We start from the raw sequence: 18,879 nt of genomic DNA on the forward strand, positions 1-18,879 counted from the left end.
CATTAAGGAGCATTGTTGGCAAGTTGCTATTTTGAGGAACTGAAATGGACTGCACCATTTACCGACTAAATGCTGCTCTAAAATCCAGGGCAGAGTGCATAACTCATTAAGCCTGTAAGACCATGCGTTGTGGTGCAAATTTGATTTTTTACCCATCCTTAAAATAGCAAAAGTGGATTCAGATACGACCTTAATGCTTTTGTGCCATGCGCTTTAGACTTTGCTTGGATGATTAAAATAGAGCCCATAGACTTTACTTGGGCGGTATTTAACCCATTGAAAATAAACAGTGTATAACAAGTTCTTAATAAATTAAAATATTATTAAAAATCTATGTTTTGTTTGTCTCATAGTTAACTGTTTAGTTTAGATTGGATTATTCTACAGTAGATTAGATTAGATTTAACTTAGATTCAGCTGGAATTACACATGTACATGTACAAGGCAACAAAATGCAGTTTAGGTCTAACCAGGAGTGCAATAGCAGCAGATGCAGGATACAGGTATAAGTTATAAAGTGCAGATATAGAAAAACTATGGTCATATTTACAAATGGTTAAATGGGTTTGTGATATGGGGAAAAACATTTTTCAATCCAGCAGCACAAGTGTATTTCAAACCTCGGGGAAGCACTGGGACATTTTGATTAAAATGCACAATTATACATAAATATTAAATGCTAAAGAGTGGAGATGTAAGGAGTCGTCTGACTCAGGATTCGATACAATTCACGATACTAATCTCACAATTCACGATTTAGTCACGATTTTTTAAATAAATGATTTCAAACTAATTTAAGGTGAAGAGCCCTTTTATTTTGTTCTTAAATGCTGCACATTTTTTGCAAAATAAAATATTTTCTGACATAGCCAAATTGCCATTTTAAAAATCCCAAAAGCAAAAAAAATAATAATACAAACTAAAGAAGACTCTGGCTGCGTCCGAAACCGCCTACTACTCAGTAGGTACTGTATTTAAATTTAAACGTACTACTCAGCCGTTAGAAAAGTACGTTCTATACAGTATGAATGTGAAAGTATGAATGGAATTCGGACGTACTACATCCGCCATTTTGTCATGGTCACGCGACCTACCTGCGTAATTTGCATCGCTTCACTCCCATTCATGAATTCGCTCGCGGGGCATCATGGGATAGCGCAGCGTGCATGAGATGCGCACTCCAGAATTTCGCCGGAAGTAGTAAGTCATCCGGGTACTTCTCGCATACTGATTTTCGAATTCTATGTATTCGGACATACTACTCGGCTCGCATACTGATTTTGGCGTACTATATAGTATGGAAGTATGCGGTTTCGGACGCTGCATCTGTCCTGGAGGGCTGATGTCATGTAAAGTTTAGCTCCATCCCCAATCAGACACACCTGGGCTAGCTAATCAAGCTGTTACTAGCCTTTCTAGAAACTTCTCTCCAGGTGTGTTGAGGCAAGTTGGTGCTAAAACCTGTGGGACACCGGCCCTCCGGGACCAAGGTTGGGCACCCCTGATATAAACAAACTAAAACTGTGACTGTGCTGGAATTCAACATTTGTAAATATTAAATAATAATAAGCAAATGATTAAAACATGCATAAACTAATTTAAAAAGGAGAGGTTAAAATCAACTAATACCTGGTTTTGTAACAGAACAACTTTCTCTTTGAAAACACTGATGCACCGCGTGATCTCTGTAGCACTCGTCAGAGCAAGCGGAGCTACAAATCATCCAGTCCGCATGGTTTGGCTTAATCATTTTTTTTTGTGCTGATTGTTCATGTGCATCATATTCGTTATTCTGTTAGTGCAATCGTCTTTTTGCAGTATTTGCACACAGTTTGTGTTTTGTCAGCTGTCATTTTACTCTGCTGCCTCACCTCTTGCTCGCTGCTTACTGTATGTGTGGATAAAGCAAGCTTGCGCCTGTAACCTTTGTTCAAATACATATCGCGATTCATTCAACATTTGTATTGATTTGAATCATTACATATTTGAATCAATTTTCAACCGACTCGCAGTGAATCATTTCTTCCCTAATAAAGGTGTTTTTTTTTTTAGAAAAGACAAGTACGTAGTGGTTTGATGTTTGCATTTTACAATGACCTCTTATATCAAAAGAAATTGTTTAGAAATATGGTTTTGTCAATCCATGATGCAAATCCATGATGCAAAACTCTTCTTTCTCTTCTATAGGGATGATGAGGGTATAGTGAGTGCAGAGCAGGTGTTGAGAGGGCTTGGACTGGACCCGACACCTGAAGACTGTGTAGCCACCCAGCGAGTGTGTCAGATTGTGTCCACGCGAGCTGCTCATCTCTGTGCTGCTTCACTAGCGGCTGTGCTACGGCAGATCCGTGATAACAAAGCCTCAGACAGATTGCGCACCTCTATCGGCGTGGATGGATCAGTCTACAAAAACCACCCAGAGTAAGTTCAATGGACCAGTGTGCACTTTTTTGTAGTGCCCAAAATTAGGCCTGAATGATATAATGCCATAGAAGCTGATATCAGAGGGAAAAGAAGGAATATTGTTTTTAGCGAATGATGTACAGCATGTGATGCCTCGGCAAATTCGATCTGCCTGGTTTCATGACAGTCACATTTGCACATATTGGATTTATATCTGATTTATTTCCATGCATGAAACTGATCTTGAAATATCCAGCTGCGTATTTTTCATGGAACTCATCCAGTCTGTGTCATATTGGAGAAAAAAAAATCTGAATTAGGTCTCATTTAACTGACAGTGCAAATGGAGCCTTTTGTGGCCGTTTGACCAACCTGATGGTTCTTTCTGGATATTTTCAGAGTTTGGCAAGGCCATAAACACAGAGGGAGTTGAATTACTGAAGCTTTTAACGGCCACCCGCTGTGACATGAATATGTGCATACATTCCCTTTCATTCCAGCAATGCAAATGAAGGTTATGGCTGAGAAACGGCTGAGAAATTAGCTGAGAGTGCTTTGCTATGCAAAAATATGGACAGATGAGAGTTCAGCTCTATTGGGTCAGCACGTATGTCTAGTGATATAGCTTTCATTGTTAGAATAGTATTTTAACTTTCAGTAATATGGGTTTGAGTAAAATGGTAATCGTTTTATTTTTGTGAAGATCTGGTAACGTTTTAACAAATCTCAAATGAAAATGTTGCCATTTCAACTTTTTTTCCCAGAAAATTACTTTGTTCATTTATTTATTTTAATAAAAAAAATAAAAAAATAGTGTAAAAACAGCCCCAGACCATCACACTACCAACACTGCATTTTGTCAATGGTATTATGTTCATTTTCTAAAACACAGTGTTTACGCCACGCTTAATGGAACACACCTTGCAGAAAGTTCAACATTTGTTTTGTCTATCCCAGAGTAATGTTCCTAATATCTTGGGGATCATCAAGAGGTCTTTTGGCAAAATGAGCCTTAATGTTCTTTTACCTCAGCAGTAGTTTTCGTCTTGTTATTCTATTTTTGCCCAGGTTTCTCCTTATGGTGGAGTCATGAACACCAGTGCTTTTCACACATAGTCTTTTCTTGGGCGGGCTGCCCAGGTATTTTAACAGCCACCCAAGTATATTTACTGACACATTTTTTAACTTTTATTATCATCCTTTTATACTTTTTTTTTTGTATCCGCACAATATAACCAAACATCCGCTAGCGATTAAGTAGTGCAAAATCTTCTCTTGTTTACCCGTTTCGTTTTGTGTGAACGAGACCTATCAACACTCCCACAGACAGTCTCTGCAGACCCACAGAGACCAGCTTTTTTGGACGTCTGGCTGGAGTTTTTAAAAATCTTCTAAAATGTTCAGGATTTAACTTTTTGCTTTTTTTTTTAAAAAAAAATTCTTTTATCATATGCGTTTTTGCATTACCTTTTTACTTAAGCCTACTTTCGATTGGCTTCAGCTGACAGTGGGCGCACAGCAGCGAGAGTAAAATTAAATAAATTATTCTTTAATCTAATTGACCCCAAAAAACTAGCCTATTATCTGCTGCTGGTCATTTTTAATTAATTATTACCTTTGGTAATAGTTAATTAACACTTTTTTTTATTTTAATCTTGTAAATATTATAATTTTTAGAGATTGTTTTTATTCCTTTTACTGTATTTATTGTTTTATTTGCTGTGTATTTTTATTATTTGATGATGTTAATATATTACTATATATTGATTGTAATATATTGATTGTGAGCAGGTGTGACACAAATGTGTGGCTAGAGAAATTAATCTCACGTGTAATAAACCAAAGTTGAGTTATGTTATAAAAGGAGGAGCAAACTTTTTTTCACACAAGGCTATGTAGTTTTGGATTTTGTTTTCCCTTAATAATAAAAAGCGATAGTTTAAATAGTGATTTATATGTTCATATTTGAGTAATATTTAAATGTGAATTTGATCTGAAACATATTGAAACGTTCACACCACTTTATATTTGTGTAATTGCAACAGTTTAACTTTAGATGACAATTTGCAAAATTTTAATGTGCATATACATTCAATTTCGCGACATTTACATTAACTAACTTTGGATTTGGATTTTAGTCTGAAGTAATTATTTACAGTCCATTTTGTTTGACGCGAAAGCAATTTGCAGGTATCAGCATTAATTAGTTGCTCTATTTTAATCTATCACACACATTCTGAGTTCACAGCTTTCACCTCACACAGGTGCCAACGCAGAAACACATCATTGGTAGAAATGCAGCATGTTCTGCAATTTTCCTGTAGGTGTGAATGGCTCTCACAGAGATGAATGTACTTTGTTCTCCAGATGTGCCTGTGTGCACAAGTGCCACCTCATGCCAGTCATGTTCACAGAGATGAGAGACATCAGTGAGCGGGCTGTGAAGATCAATATGACTTCATTCAGGATCCCTGCTGTTCTTTGGCCTCTATCTAGAGGCAGATAATCTTGTTTGAAGCAAATCTGTTTCTAGAATGGTATCAATTTCACTTTGGCGTTATCTGAAGGCTGATGTAAAGTTGACATATTGGGTTTCTTTACAATGGAAAGTTAATAATAATTAAAGCTGCAAGCAGCGATGATAGGGACCTCGCACCCGGGCTCACCGCCGCCCGGTGGCCTCAGGACGACAGAGAACAGTGAACAATAACAATTTAAGCCGATAAATATAAAAAAACCTGAGAAATCCACAGATTTATGCCAAACTTCCTCCTGTCAGCAGGTGGCGCTATGACTGTGACAGTATTGTCATGTAGATGTCTTCAGGAGAAGACTTTTATCAACCATGTGAAGTTTCAGGCAGATCGGACATTGTGTGGCTGAGTTAAAAGCCAAACTACCTGTTGCCAGCAGGTGGCGCTATGACTGTGACTCAATATTGGCATGTAGATGTCTTCAGGAGAGGACTTTTATCAACCCTGTGAAGTTTCAGGCTGATTGGACATTGTGTGGCTGAGTTATAAGCAAAACTACCTTCTGTCACTAGGTGGCGCTATGACTGACTCAATATTGGCATTTAGATGTCTTCAGGAGAGGAATTTAATCAACCGTGTGAAGTTTCAGGCAGATCAGACATTGTGTGGTTGAGTTATAAGGACTTCCTTTTTCATGGCGAAGCGTTGAGGTTTGTCATGCCGCCACGGACACGCCCCTCTGCAAAAACTCTAGATCTTCACAATATATCATCGCTTGAGCTTTCAGATACACAACCAACCAAATTTGGTGCTGATATGAAAACATTTGTGGGATGAGTTTATTACTTTGTAAATCATGACATTTCCTGTGGTCAGCAGGTGGCGCTATAACTGTATCTGGATATCGGCATGTAAACTTGTTCTGGTCTGGACTCTTATTAAACATGTAAATTTTGAGGCAGATCGGATAATGCATGCCTGAGTTATAATGACTTCCGGTTTTGTGGCGAATCGTTAAAGTTTGTGAGGCCGCCACGGACACGCCCATCGACAAAACCTCTAAAGCTTCGCAATTTAACATCGCCAAGGCCTTTAGATGACAAAACCCAATTTTGGTGTCGATAGCATAAAATCCCTTGGAGGAGTTCGTTAAGATACAAAGCCTGGAAATGGCAAAAATGCCACTTATTTGCCGCAGGAAGTTAAAAATATCCGACTTCCTGTTGGGTTTGAGATATGGCTCCAAGAGACTTTTTCGTATGTTTTGGCATGTTTGAGGTGTGTGCCAATTTTCGTGCATGTGCGTGATTCGTAGATTAGGGGCTCGTCCATTTAATTTTTATAGGTGGCGCTGTCGAGTCATTTTGCCACGCCCGCTTCATTATTGTTATGAGGATGTGTTCAGGAGAGGACTTTTATCCACCATGTGAAGTTTCAGGCAGATCGGACATTGTGTGCTTGAGTTATAAGGACTTCCTGTTCCTTGGCGAAGCGTTGAGGTTTGTCATGCCGCCACGGACACGCCCCTCTGCAAAAACTCTAGATCTTCACAATATATCATCGCTAGGGCTTTTAGATAACACAACCCAAATTTGGTGCTGATACAAAAAAAATTGTGGGAGGAGTTTGTTACGATGTAAAACATGTCATTTCCTGTGGCCAGCAGGTGGCGCTATAACTGTATTTGGATATTGGCATGTAAACTTGTTCAGGTCAGGACTCTTATCAAACGTGTGAATTTTGAGGCAGATCTGATAATGCATGCCTTAGTTATAACGACTTCCTGTTTTGTGGCGAATCGTCAAAGTTTGCGAGGCCGCCACAGACACGCCCATCGACGAAAACTCTAAAGCTTCGCAATTTAACATCGACAAGGCCTTTAGATGACAAAACCCAATTTTGGTGTCGATAGCATAAAATCCCTAGGAGGAGTTCGTTAAAATACAACGCCTGGAAATGGCAAAAACGCCACTTTTTCGTCGCAGGAAGTCAAAAATATCCAACTTCCTGTTGGGTTTGAGATATGGCTCCAAGAGACTTTTTTGTATGTTTTGGCATGTTTGAGGTGTGTGCCAATTTTCGTGCATGTGCGTGATTCGTGGATCGGGGGCTTGTCTGTTTAATTTTTCTAGGTGGCGCTGTCGAGTCATTTTGCCACGCCCACTTCCGAAGACCATAAAAAACGTAAATTTTCGCCACTTCTAAGGCGTGTGCAAAGTTGCGTGAGTTTTCGGGCTTGTTTAGCCCCTCAAAATCGCGATTCATTGGAGAGAAGAATAATAATAATAATTAAAGCTGCAAGCAGCGATGATAGGGACCTCGCACCCAGGCTCACCGCCGCCCGGTAGCCTCAGGATAACAGAGAACAGCGAACAATATTAATTTCAGCCGATATATATAAAGAACCTGAGAAAAATCACAGATTTATGCAAAACTTCCTCCTGTCAGCAGGTGGCGCTATAACTGTGACTCAAGATCGGCATGTAGATGTCTTTAGGAGAGGCATCTCATCTAACCTGTGAATTTTCAGGCAGATCGGACATTGTTTGGCTGAGTTATAAGCCAAACTACCTTCTGCTATCAGGTGGCGCTATGACTGTGACTCAATATTGTTATGTGAATGTGTTCAGGGGAGGACTTTTATCAACCATGTGAAGTTTCAGGCTGATCGGACTTTGTGTGGTTGAGTTATGAGGACTTCCTGTTCCATGGCGAAGCGTTGAGGTTTGTCATGCTGCCACAGACACGCCCTTCTGTGAAAATTTCAGACCCTAACAAAATGTAATTGCTAGAACTTTCAGATAACAACCAACCAAACTTGGAGCTGATACGAAAAATTTTGTGGGAGGAGTTTATTACTCTGTAAATCATGACATTTCTTGTGGCCAGCAGGTGGCGCTGTAACTGTATCTGGATATTGGCATGTAAATGTGTTCAGGTCAGGACTCTTATTAAACATGTGAATTTTGAGGCAGATTAGATAATGCATGCCTGAGTTATAATGACTTCCGATTTTGTGGCGAATCGTCAAAGTTTGCGAGGCCGCCACGGACACGCCCATTGACAAAAACTCTAAAGCTTCACAATTTAACATCGCCAAGGCCTTTAGATGACAAAACCTAATTTTGGTGTCGATCAGATAAAATCCCTAGGAGGAGTTCGTTAAAATACAACGCCTGGAAATGGCAAAAATGCCACTTATTTGCCGCAGGAAGTTAAAAATATCCGACTTCTTGTTGGGTTTGAGATATGGCTCCAAGAGACTTTTTCGTATGTTTTGGCGTGGTTGAGGTGTGTGCCAATTTTCGTGTATGTGCGTGATTCGTAGATCAGGGGCTCGTCCGTTTAATTTTTATAGGTGGCGCTGTCGAGTCATTTTGCCACGCCCACTTCACTATTGTTATGGGGATGTGTTCGGGAAAGGACTTTTATCAAGCATGTGAAGTTTTAGGCTGATCGGACTTGGTGTGGTTGAGTTATAAGGACTTCCTGTTCCATGGCGAAGCGTTGAGGTTTGTCATGCCGCCACAGACACGCCCCTCTGCGAAAACTCTAGATCTTCACAATATATCATCGCTAGAGCTTTCAGATAACACCACTCAAATTTGGTGCTGGTACAATAAAGTTTGTGGGAGGAGTTTGTCACACTGTAAAACATGTCATTTCCTGTGGCCAGCAGGTGGCGCTATAACTGTATCTGGATAGTGGCATGTAAACGTGTTCAGGTCAGGACGCTTATCAAGCGTGTGAATTTTGAGGCAGATCGGATAATGTATCACTGAGTTATAATGACTTCCTGTTTTGTGGCGAATCGTCAAAGTTTGCGAAGCCGCCACGGACACACCCATCGACGAAAACTCTAAAGCTTCGCAATTTAACATCGCCAAGGCCTTTAGATGACAAAACCTACTTTTGGTGTTGATCGGATAAAATCCCTAGGAGGAGTTCGTTAAAATACAACGCCTGGAAATGGCAAAAATGCCACTTTTTCGCTACATGAAGTTAAAAATATCTGACTTCCTGTTGGATTTGAGATATGGCTCCAAGAGACTTTTTCGTATGTTTTGGCATGTTTGAGGTGTGTGCCAATTTTCGTGCATGTGCGTGATTCGTGGATCGGGGGCTCGTCCGTTTAATTTTTCTAGGTGGCGCTGTCGAGTCATTTTGCCACGCCCACTTCCGAGACCCATAATAAACGTAAATTTTCGCCACTTCTGAGGCGTGTGCAAAGTTCCGTGAGTTTTCGGGCATGTTTAGCCCCTCAAAATCGCGATTCATTCCGGAAAAGAATAATAATAATAATAATAATAATAATAAACGGAGCAATTCCAATAGGGCCTTGCACCGTTCGGTGCTCGGTCCCTAATTAAAGCTGCAAGCAGCGATGATAGGGACCTCGCACCCGGGCTCACCGCCACCCGGTGGCCTCAGGATGACAGAGAACAGCGAACAGTAATAATTTAAGCCGATATATTTAAAAAATCTGAAAAAATCACAGATTTATGCCAAACCTCCTCCTCTCAGCAGGTGGCGCTATGACTGTGACTCAAGATTGGCATGTAGATGTCACCAGGAGAGGAATCTTATCAACCATGTGAAGTTTCAGGCAGATCGAACATTGTTTAGCTGAGTTATAAGCCAAACTGCCTTTTGTCAGCAGGTGGCGCTACGACAGACTCAATGTTGTTATGTAGATGTGTTCAGGAGAGGACTTTTATCAACCATGTGAACTTTCAGGCAGATCGGACTTTGTGTGGTTGAGTTATAATGCAAACTACCATCTGCCAGCAGGTGGCGCTATAACTGTGACTTAAGATTGGCATGTAGATGCCTTCAGTAATGGAATTTAATCAACCATGTGAAGTTTCAGGCAGATCGGATGTTGTTTGGCTGAGTTATAAGCCTATCTACCTTCTGCCAGCAGGTGGCGTTATGACTGACTCATTACTGTTTTGGGGATGTGTTCAGAAGAGGACTTTTATGAGCCATGTGAAGTTTCAGGCTGATCTGACTTTGTGTGGTTGAAATATAAGGACTTCCTGTTCCACGGCGAAGTGTTGAGGTTTGTCATGCCGCCACGGACACGCCCCTCTGCAAAAACTCTAGATCTTGACAATATATCATCACTTAAGCTTTCAGATAACAACCCACCAAACTTGGTGCTGATACAAAAAAAAATAGTGGGAGGAGTTTATTACTCTGTAAATCATGACATTTCCTGTGGCCAGCAGGTGGCGCTATAACTGTATCTGGATATTGGCATGTAAACGTGTTCTGGTCTGGACTCTTATTAAACATGTGAATTTTGAGGCAGATCGGATAATGCATGCCTAAGTTATAATGACTTCCGGTTTTGTGGCGAATCGTCAAAGTTTGCGGGGCCGCCATGGACACGCCCATCGACAAAAACTATAAAGCTCCGCAATTTAACATCGCCAAGGCCTTTAGATGACAAAACCCAATTTTGGTGTCGATAGCATAAAATCCCTAGGAGGAGTTCGTTAAGATACAACGCCAGGAAATGGCAAAAATGCCACTTATTTGCAGCAGGAAGTTAAAAATATCCGACTTCCTGTTGGGTTTGAGATATGGCTCCAAGAGACTTTTTCGTATGTTTTGGCGTGTTTGAGGTGTGTGCCAATTTTCACGCATGTGCGTGATTCGTAGATCAGGGGCTCGTCCGTTATATTTTTCTAGGTGGCGCTGTCGAGTCATTTTGCCACGCCCACTTCAATATTGTTATGTGGATGTGTTCAAGAGATGACGTATATCAACCATATGAAGTTTCAGGCTGATCAGACTTTGTGTGGTTGAGTTATGAGGACTTCCCGTTCCTTGGCGAAGCGTTGAGGTTTGTCATGCCGCCACGGACACGCCCCTCTGCAAAAACTCTAGATCTTTACAATATATCACCGATAGAGCTTTCAGATGACACCACTCAATTTTGGTGCTGATACCATAAAATTTGTGGGAGGAGTTTGTTACAGTGTAAAACATGTCATTTCCTGTGGCCAGTAGGTGGCGCTATTTCTGTATCTGGATATTGGCATGTAATCGTGTTCAGGTCAGGACTCTTATCAAACGTGTGAATTTTGACGCAGATCGGGTAATGTATGCCTGAGTTATAACGACTTCCTCTTTTGTGGCGAATCGTCAAAGTTTGCGAGGCCGCCACGGACACGCCCATCGACGAAAACTCTAAAGCTTCGCAATTTAACATCGCCAAGGCCTTTAGATGACAAAACCCAATTTTGGTGTCGATCGGATAAAATCCCTAGGAGGAGTTCGTTAAAACACAACGCCTGGAAATGGCAAAAACGCCACTTTTTCGCCGCAGGAAGTCAAAAATATCCGACTTCCTGTTGGGTTTGAGATATGGCTCCAAGAGACTTTTTCGTATGTTTTGGCATTTTTGAGGTGTGTGCCAATTTTCGTGCATGTGTGTGATTCGTGGATCGGGGGCTCGTCCGTTTAATTTTTCTAGGTGGCGCTGTCGAGTCATTTTGCCACGCCCACTTCCGAGACCCATATCAACCTGCTATTTACACCGGGTTTGGTGTGTGTGCAAATTTTCATGAGTTTTCGGGCATGTTTAGACCCTCAAAAGTGCCCCGATAGGGGGCGGAATAATAATAATAATAATAATAATAAAAAACGGAGCAATTCCAATAGGGCCTACGCACCGTTTCGGTGCTCGGTCCCTAATAAACGGAGCAATTCCAATAGGGCCTTGCACCGTTCGGTGCTCGGTCCCTAACTAGTGCAAAACAATGTTGGGGGTTAGTTTTGTTCTTATACACTGAGAAAGTATGGTTGCAGTGTAAAATAATTGCAATTGAATTCATGTGTGTTCCAAGTGTTACAGCAAAAAAAGAAAAAAACTTTTGCATTCAATTGCAGGAGTTCATAGTTTAGACCAATGGGTTTCCAGGGCTGCGGTGGGCTTAGTTTAATTGGGCAAGTTAGAGTAAATATGCAATTCATTGTATAACGATGGTTTGTTCTCTAGACCAAGGGTCTTCAAACTGAGGGGCGAGACATTGAGGCGTGCACTCAAGTAAATTACGATTTTTTGACGATTTTTATGCGTTCACTAGAGGGAATAATATGATTAATGTTTGCTCCACAGCTATCCATCAGGCACCTGTAGAATTACTGCATTCCAGAAAAATATAGCTATACAAAAATGGACCGGATGCTTTTTAAAACTAATGACAGTGAATGAATGAAAGTCAAACCGATGAGCCATCTGACAAAAAAAGTGCCCTTCTGAGTCAAATCAGCAGCATGCCCATCTGGATCTTTTACTTACTTTAAAGACAGTACTGACTACATATACATGGACATCATTAATAGTTATTTGCCTTAATCTGAATAAGACAATTATATAATTACATGAAGTGCTTTTTGAATGTTGCATCACCAGGCTATTCACGCTTCCTGCAGTCTCATGTAATTTTGGGTTTTTCATCTTCAGTTCCTCGACTTCAACTGCAGTTCAGCAGTTTAACATTCAGTCAAGGGCATTTCCGTGCCCCTTAGACAAACTAAGGTTTTTGACGCAAATTCGAAGAACTGGTGGAAGAGTGTTTTTATTGATACCGTACGTCAAATACTCCACGTCTTGATTTACATTTCTGTTTAGTTCGGTTATAACTTTAGTTGGATTAAGGTAATCAAAAATTGCTGTTTACATTGTAGACTTTTAATCAGAGTCTTGTTGTGATCATGTAAAATTGTATTAAAGTATTGTTGCCCATGTAAATATACTCTATGTTCAACTCAACCACACCGTCAGGGCTCTGTGAACTTGACTTTGTGAAGCAGCATTTTTTGTTTGTACGTACATCAAAAGTAGTCTAGACCAGTGGTCCCCAACCTTATTATCACAACTGACCGGTCACCGCTTGACAATTTTACTGTGGACTGGGGATGGGGTGGTGGTTCTGTAGGTTGCTAGGCAGTCATCAACTGTTTTCTTAGAGGATGACAAGCTGACAAAACCTTGCTGTCTGATACAAGTTTTATTTATGTAGAAAAGTATAAAGCACTGCATTATTTGGGTGTTCTGTGTTTGTCTAAGACAAAGTCTCTTTAAGGCAAGTCATTTCACTCAATGGCCATATTTGAAACACTTCTCGGGCAATATGCTTGGGCATTCTGTCTGAATGGGGAAACATCAAATTCTTCAAAACTGCTTGCCAAGCTTACGATTACATTACATATTTGGAACCGCCAATAAAATTAAACAACTACAGTCTAAGTTTCTTTTCTAAGTGTTCGAATTAAATAAAATTGTCATCTTCAGGTTGCTCGAGCTTGCACACTCGAAAGGAAAAGTTATCACGACATCAACCTCATTGATGGCTGTTCTATACATTATTATCCTCTGAATAATGCCTCGTCTGATTGCGCTTGTCTTCTTAAATAATTCACAACCTGGTCTTGATGGTGATTCTCCTCAAGAAATGACAGCGAGTCTTTGTTTACAAGGTTGTGGGCGTTCAGGTAGTTGCTGTCATGTGATGTGCATTTAACAGGATGGACTGTACCTCGCGTTGGTTTCATACAGGTTACAAAAAAACTTTGGTTTTCAAGTGCAGTCGTTCATTTAAAAGCACAGATTTCAAGCTTTATGTGGAGATATTTTTTAAGCCCATGAAGCAAATATTCGCTGAGATTCCTGCGTGTTTGAGCACATGAAGTGTCGTAAAAGCACATGCCTAGTCTGAGCTTTTTCCCCAGAGAATCATCAGTTTATATAATGATATATTATATTATATCATCAGTTTACAATTTGCTCTTCAGTGTTTGAACTCTCAGTAATGATTAAATCACACTGAACTGAGCTAAACTGAACTGAACTGAACTTAAACACTAAAACCTGAACCACACTGTTCCAGTTACTATGACCATTTATGTGAAGCTGCTTTGACACAATCTACATTGTAAAAGCGCTATACAAATAAAGCTGAATTGAATTGAATTGAATTGAATATCAATCAATGATTGGCTTCTGTACTAGTAGGCGGAGCTTCATTCGCTATATTGACCCTTACACTTTTCCCCATTCAAAACAATACGAGTGACATGTCTTGTGTATTCTATAGTCTGTTTGAGAATTAGTTTCCCGAAAGCTAAAGCTGATTGGTCAGTTCTCAGTTCTAAAAGGACATTTGTTTACATATAGACAAACGATCATAAACTAAAGCTCTAATCTTTAGAGACGAGGTAGCTCTGACAATTAAAAAAAAATACTTTCAAGCAGCCATTGTGGCTAGTGTGGGTGTCTGTCTAACCTGCCGCAGCTGAAATCTACCCCGCATTTGTTAGGCTGGTGGGTGTTAATGTCAAGCCCTACAAATTACTATTTTCAATTTCATAAGATTCCTTTTACAGTATCATTATTGTAATGTAATCCCAATACAGTTTTATGTTCAATCCATTTAAATTAGCTTTTTAAGAGCGTGCTCTCCCTCATGAGTCTGTGTGTCAAACACACAAGCACCCTGTGCGATCTGCTGTGTTTGACAGAAATAAATATTGTGGATGGTAATTCCTGAGATGTACATCACTTTCTGTGATCAGGAACGCTTCATCTTTAAATACATTTTGAATGATAAGCACATCCCGGTGTGTAGTAATAATAGCCTTCACTGTAAATGCCCTGAGAGCTTGGCTGCTGTTTGGAGTTTATTGTGAACAACTTGGAAACAAATTTCACTTGGAGGTTGGAGGTTATTAGTACACTTTACGGTTCAGCAAATCACTGTCTTAAAATACAGTTGTTTTTGGGTTAGATTTCTGATCACCAGTAACGCGCTGTATTTCTTAAAGTTCATGGCCACAGAAAACGCTACTGAAGCCATGAATAAATGTACAGCTGAGACAGACATGTCGCCGATTTAAAGGAATAAAACACAGTTCAAGCTATCATCAGAAGCATCTTAACCAGTATTTGTTAATTCTTTAGCAAAATATCGACTTCATTTGTTCTCATTTATGAGTTTGACCATATCAGACACAAATATGTTGGCGAGCGTAGCGGAAGTGCCGTTTCTGGTTCCCATTAATACAGTATATAGTGTCTTTCCAAAAAGAAATAATTTTTACATGTAATAATAATACACGTTTAATGGAGTTTGTTTGACTTTTTGCTTTTGTTCTTTTTTTCATTCAGTTTCTTGCAGTCCAAAGCTTATATAAGATTTTCGCAAAAAGTCATTCCTATCATGCAAAAAGCAAAAAAAAACAATAACTACACCATCACGTGTTATTTCAAAATCCACTTGTTCGATCAAGGCCATTTTAACAAGATTTTAATTGATTTATTTTTTGCCATTTTTATCATTCTTTTTCAAGTTCACATAACTAGAATTGCCAAACCACACTGCATCCACTCTGAAAAAAAAAAAAACCTAAAAAACTTTATCTGTACTTGGAAACCTCTTCTCTTTTTAATGAGCTACTGTTATTTTCTCTTTTTTACCTTCAGCTCTTGTGCAACTTTCATATATTCCTCTCCTTTTTCTTTTTCCTCTTTCTTTATTCCGCTTTTGGACCCATTTGGTTCCATCTCTCACTCACACTGTGTTTTTTTTTCCGCAGGTTTGCTCGGCGTCTGAATAAGATGGTGAGGTCTTTGGTTCCAGACTGTGACGTGCGTTTCTTGCGCTCTGAGGATGGCAGCGGTAAAGGGGCTGCCATGGTCACTGCAGTGGCATACCGCTTGGCGAAGCAGCATGCAGAACGTCAGCGTGTTCTGGACACACTGCGTCTCGGTCGAGATCAGCTCCTGGAGGTGAAGAAAAGGATGGAGGAGGAAATGAAACGAGGCCTGGCTAAAAAAACACACAACAACGCCACCGTCAAAATGCTGCCCACCTTTGTGCGCTCCACACCAGATGGAACAGGTTAGAATGAGAAACTACATTTTTGATCATTCAAAGAATTTTTTATTCTCCAAACACCACCTTCTGAAAAGCCTTTTTTCCTGGAAAGTTGATTTTTTTTGGCTTTTTTTCGTAAAACAATGGTTTATTTATGATAAACTATATTCACTTGGAGCACATATCTGTCAAGCTCAAAAAACTAAACCAAAAAAACTGAACAAAAAAAGCTGAAAACGTGAGAGAGCTCTAAATTATTTATTGTAAAGTAGAAGTTTTGGCTTTTTTATTTTTTTATTTTTATAAAAGCAATGGTTATTTACTATAAACTATATTCACACAGAGTACCCAGCAGGCACAGGACGTCAACATGACGTCAGATAGATGTTGTATCCCAAAGTTAGGTTTGTCATGGTTCGGTTCGGTTTCGATCATCATGCCAACAATTCAATATCATGGTGCATCATGGAGCACTGACGATGCTTTCCATACACAATGTTTTCTTCACAGCACAATAATTCTTGTATTAAAATGTATAAATATATTAATATTTATATACTATTTGTAATATAATTTTGTTCTTTAATACAGTCAGATATATAAACTGTACCTTTAAAAACTCAAGTACATGCACAGAGCAGCATGAGCCATTTACAGCAAAAAAGCAAATGTAAATATCCTGCTCGCTTTATAAGCCCTGCTGAGTGAGTTCTTACACCCCTATGATTGGTCATGCGCTCAACAGAAAGGGCTTTGTGATTGGCTTTAACGCTCTGGCGCTGTTTACTAAGGAGTGACAATGATAAAGGCAGCAGTGATCACAGCTGATCCATGACACACCGGTAGAGAAAACTCTTTGTAGATACGCTTGTGTCTGTATTCAGAGGTATCGCTGTAACAGCCGAGAGGGGAGAAAAAGTCAGAGAGAAAGAAATGGAGCTTACTTTTCATTTTCTCGCTCGCAGTGAAATAGAGGATTCAGTGTTAGTGAAAGACTGCCCAGCAAACACACAAGGAAAACACACAAAGTGAATTGTGCACAGTTTCTACATTTTTTTAAGTAGTAAGAGCTTTTTTGCTAGCGCTCTCCTCCCTCGCCATAGTAAGTTACCGTGACATGGCACATATTAGATAAATGATATCAGTATGTGATGACCGGTTATAATCTATTACTGAGCCGATACTGAATTGTCAGCGTCTGCATTGCGGTGCACCGACATAACAATAAATGTTGACAACCCTACACAACGTCATTTGACAAACCCAACGTCTGGCTGAAATCAATGTCCAACATCAAACAGACGTTGCATTTTGGTTAATTTTCAATGCAACCTTAAAACAATCAAATATCAACATTTAACAATGTTATACCTTGACGTTGTTTCGACGTTACCAATATGGCATCTTTAAGACGCTGGCTTTTGGTTGTCATACCTGATGAATAAATGTCAGTATTTGACGTCAACAGGACGTTGGTTTAAGATGTTGGCTCTGCTGGATTTTAGTCACTTTAACAAGAAAACCTAAAATCAACCAAATATCAACGTCTAATGATGATAAGGTTGATGTTGTGTGGATGTTACAACTATGATATCTATCAGACTTGTGATGTTGGTTGCCATACCTGAAGAATAAATATCATTATTTGACGTCAATATGACGTTGATTTAAGAGGTTGGCTCGATGTTGGGTATTGGTTACTTTTTAATACAACCTAAAATCAAACAAATTTTACAGTACAGCTTGACGTTTTGTGAATGCCACCACTATGACGTCTATTAGATGTTGGATTTTGGTTGCCATTTGACGTCAATATGACATTGGTTTAAAATGTTGACTCGACATTTGATTATGGTCACTTTTTACCACAACTTAAAATCAACCAAATATCAACATCATTTGTTATTGGGCATCAAAATTTATCTAATATTAACTTATGACATTGTGTGTCTGCTGGGTATATCTGTCAAGCTCCATAAAAAAAAAAAAATAAAAAGGCAAAAAAAAATTATAGTGCTCCAAATGAACCATTTTTCACAGTATATTCCAAGTATATAAAAGTTATATAATTCAGTCAATGTTCAACATCAGACAGACACTGCATTTTGGTTACCTTGCAACGCAACCAAAAAACAGCAAAATATCATTGTCAAATGATGTTACAGCTTGATGTTGTGTAAATGTTACCAAAAAGATGTCTTTTCGATGTCTATTAGACGTGACGAATAAATGTCAGTATTTGAGGTCAATATGACGTTGGTTTAAAATGTTGGCTTGACATTGGATTTTGATCACTTTCCAACACAACCTAAAATCAACCAAATATTAATGTCATTTCACGCCGTTACTGGATGGCAAAATAACTTTGTTCATAGTCGCTGGCAACTTAAATCTAACCTAATATTAACATTTTATGATGTTGTGTGTCTGCTGGGTATATCTGTCAAGCTTAAAAAAAAAAAAAAAAAAAAACCAACAACAACAAAAAAAAAGGACAAAAAAACCTTCATGAAAAAAATGGAATATTGTTCCAATTGAATCAACCACTAAATTCCAAGTATACAAAAGTCATATGATGGGTAAGTTTGAAAAGAACAAGCTGGAATATACTGGAAATTCTGAATTTAAAACATATGATATTATAATTATTTTTATAATTGTTATTATTATTATTATTATTATTATTATTATTATATATTAATAAGAAAAAATAGCATTTGAACACATTAAATTGTACATTTTTATGCAATTTATCAAGTGTTTATGCAATTTATTAACATTTTTAGGCAAGTGTCTTTTTAAGCATTTATTTATGCATTTATGTATACATTTAGTGCAAAAAATATTTTCATTTTTAATATTAATTCATATATTTTTTATTTATGTATTAAATTATTGTGGATTTATTAGCCAAGCATGCATATATTTATTAATGTTGATTTATTTAAATGTACGCTCTTTTTTTTTTTTTTTTTTTTTTTTTTTTTGTATATTTAAACATTTATTTATTCATGTGGACACATCTGATTTCCAATATTTTTGTTTTTAATTATATTTATGGTGACAGAGAGAACTAAGTTTGCTTCATCTGTTTGACAGGACACACGCTGCAA

The 18,879-nt window shown here is 38.8% G+C and overlaps 1 protein-coding gene across 1 annotated transcript in view; it reads left to right on the top strand.

The window, feature by feature from the left end:
* Nucleotides 1–18,879, top strand: part of hk2 (hexokinase 2) — a 140,671-nt gene that overhangs the window by 74,505 nt on the left and 47,287 nt on the right. The window contains 2 exon segments of the mRNA NM_213066.1: nt 2,188–2,421; nt 15,486–15,790. Of these exon segments, the coding sequence (NP_998231.1) occupies nt 2,188–2,421; nt 15,486–15,790 (539 nt within the window).

This window comes from Danio rerio, chromosome 5 (assembly GCF_052040795.2).
Source record: "Danio rerio strain M-AB ecotype USA chromosome 5, GRCz13ab, whole genome shotgun sequence".
Taxonomy (NCBI): Eukaryota; Metazoa; Chordata; class Actinopteri; order Cypriniformes; family Danionidae; genus Danio; species Danio rerio.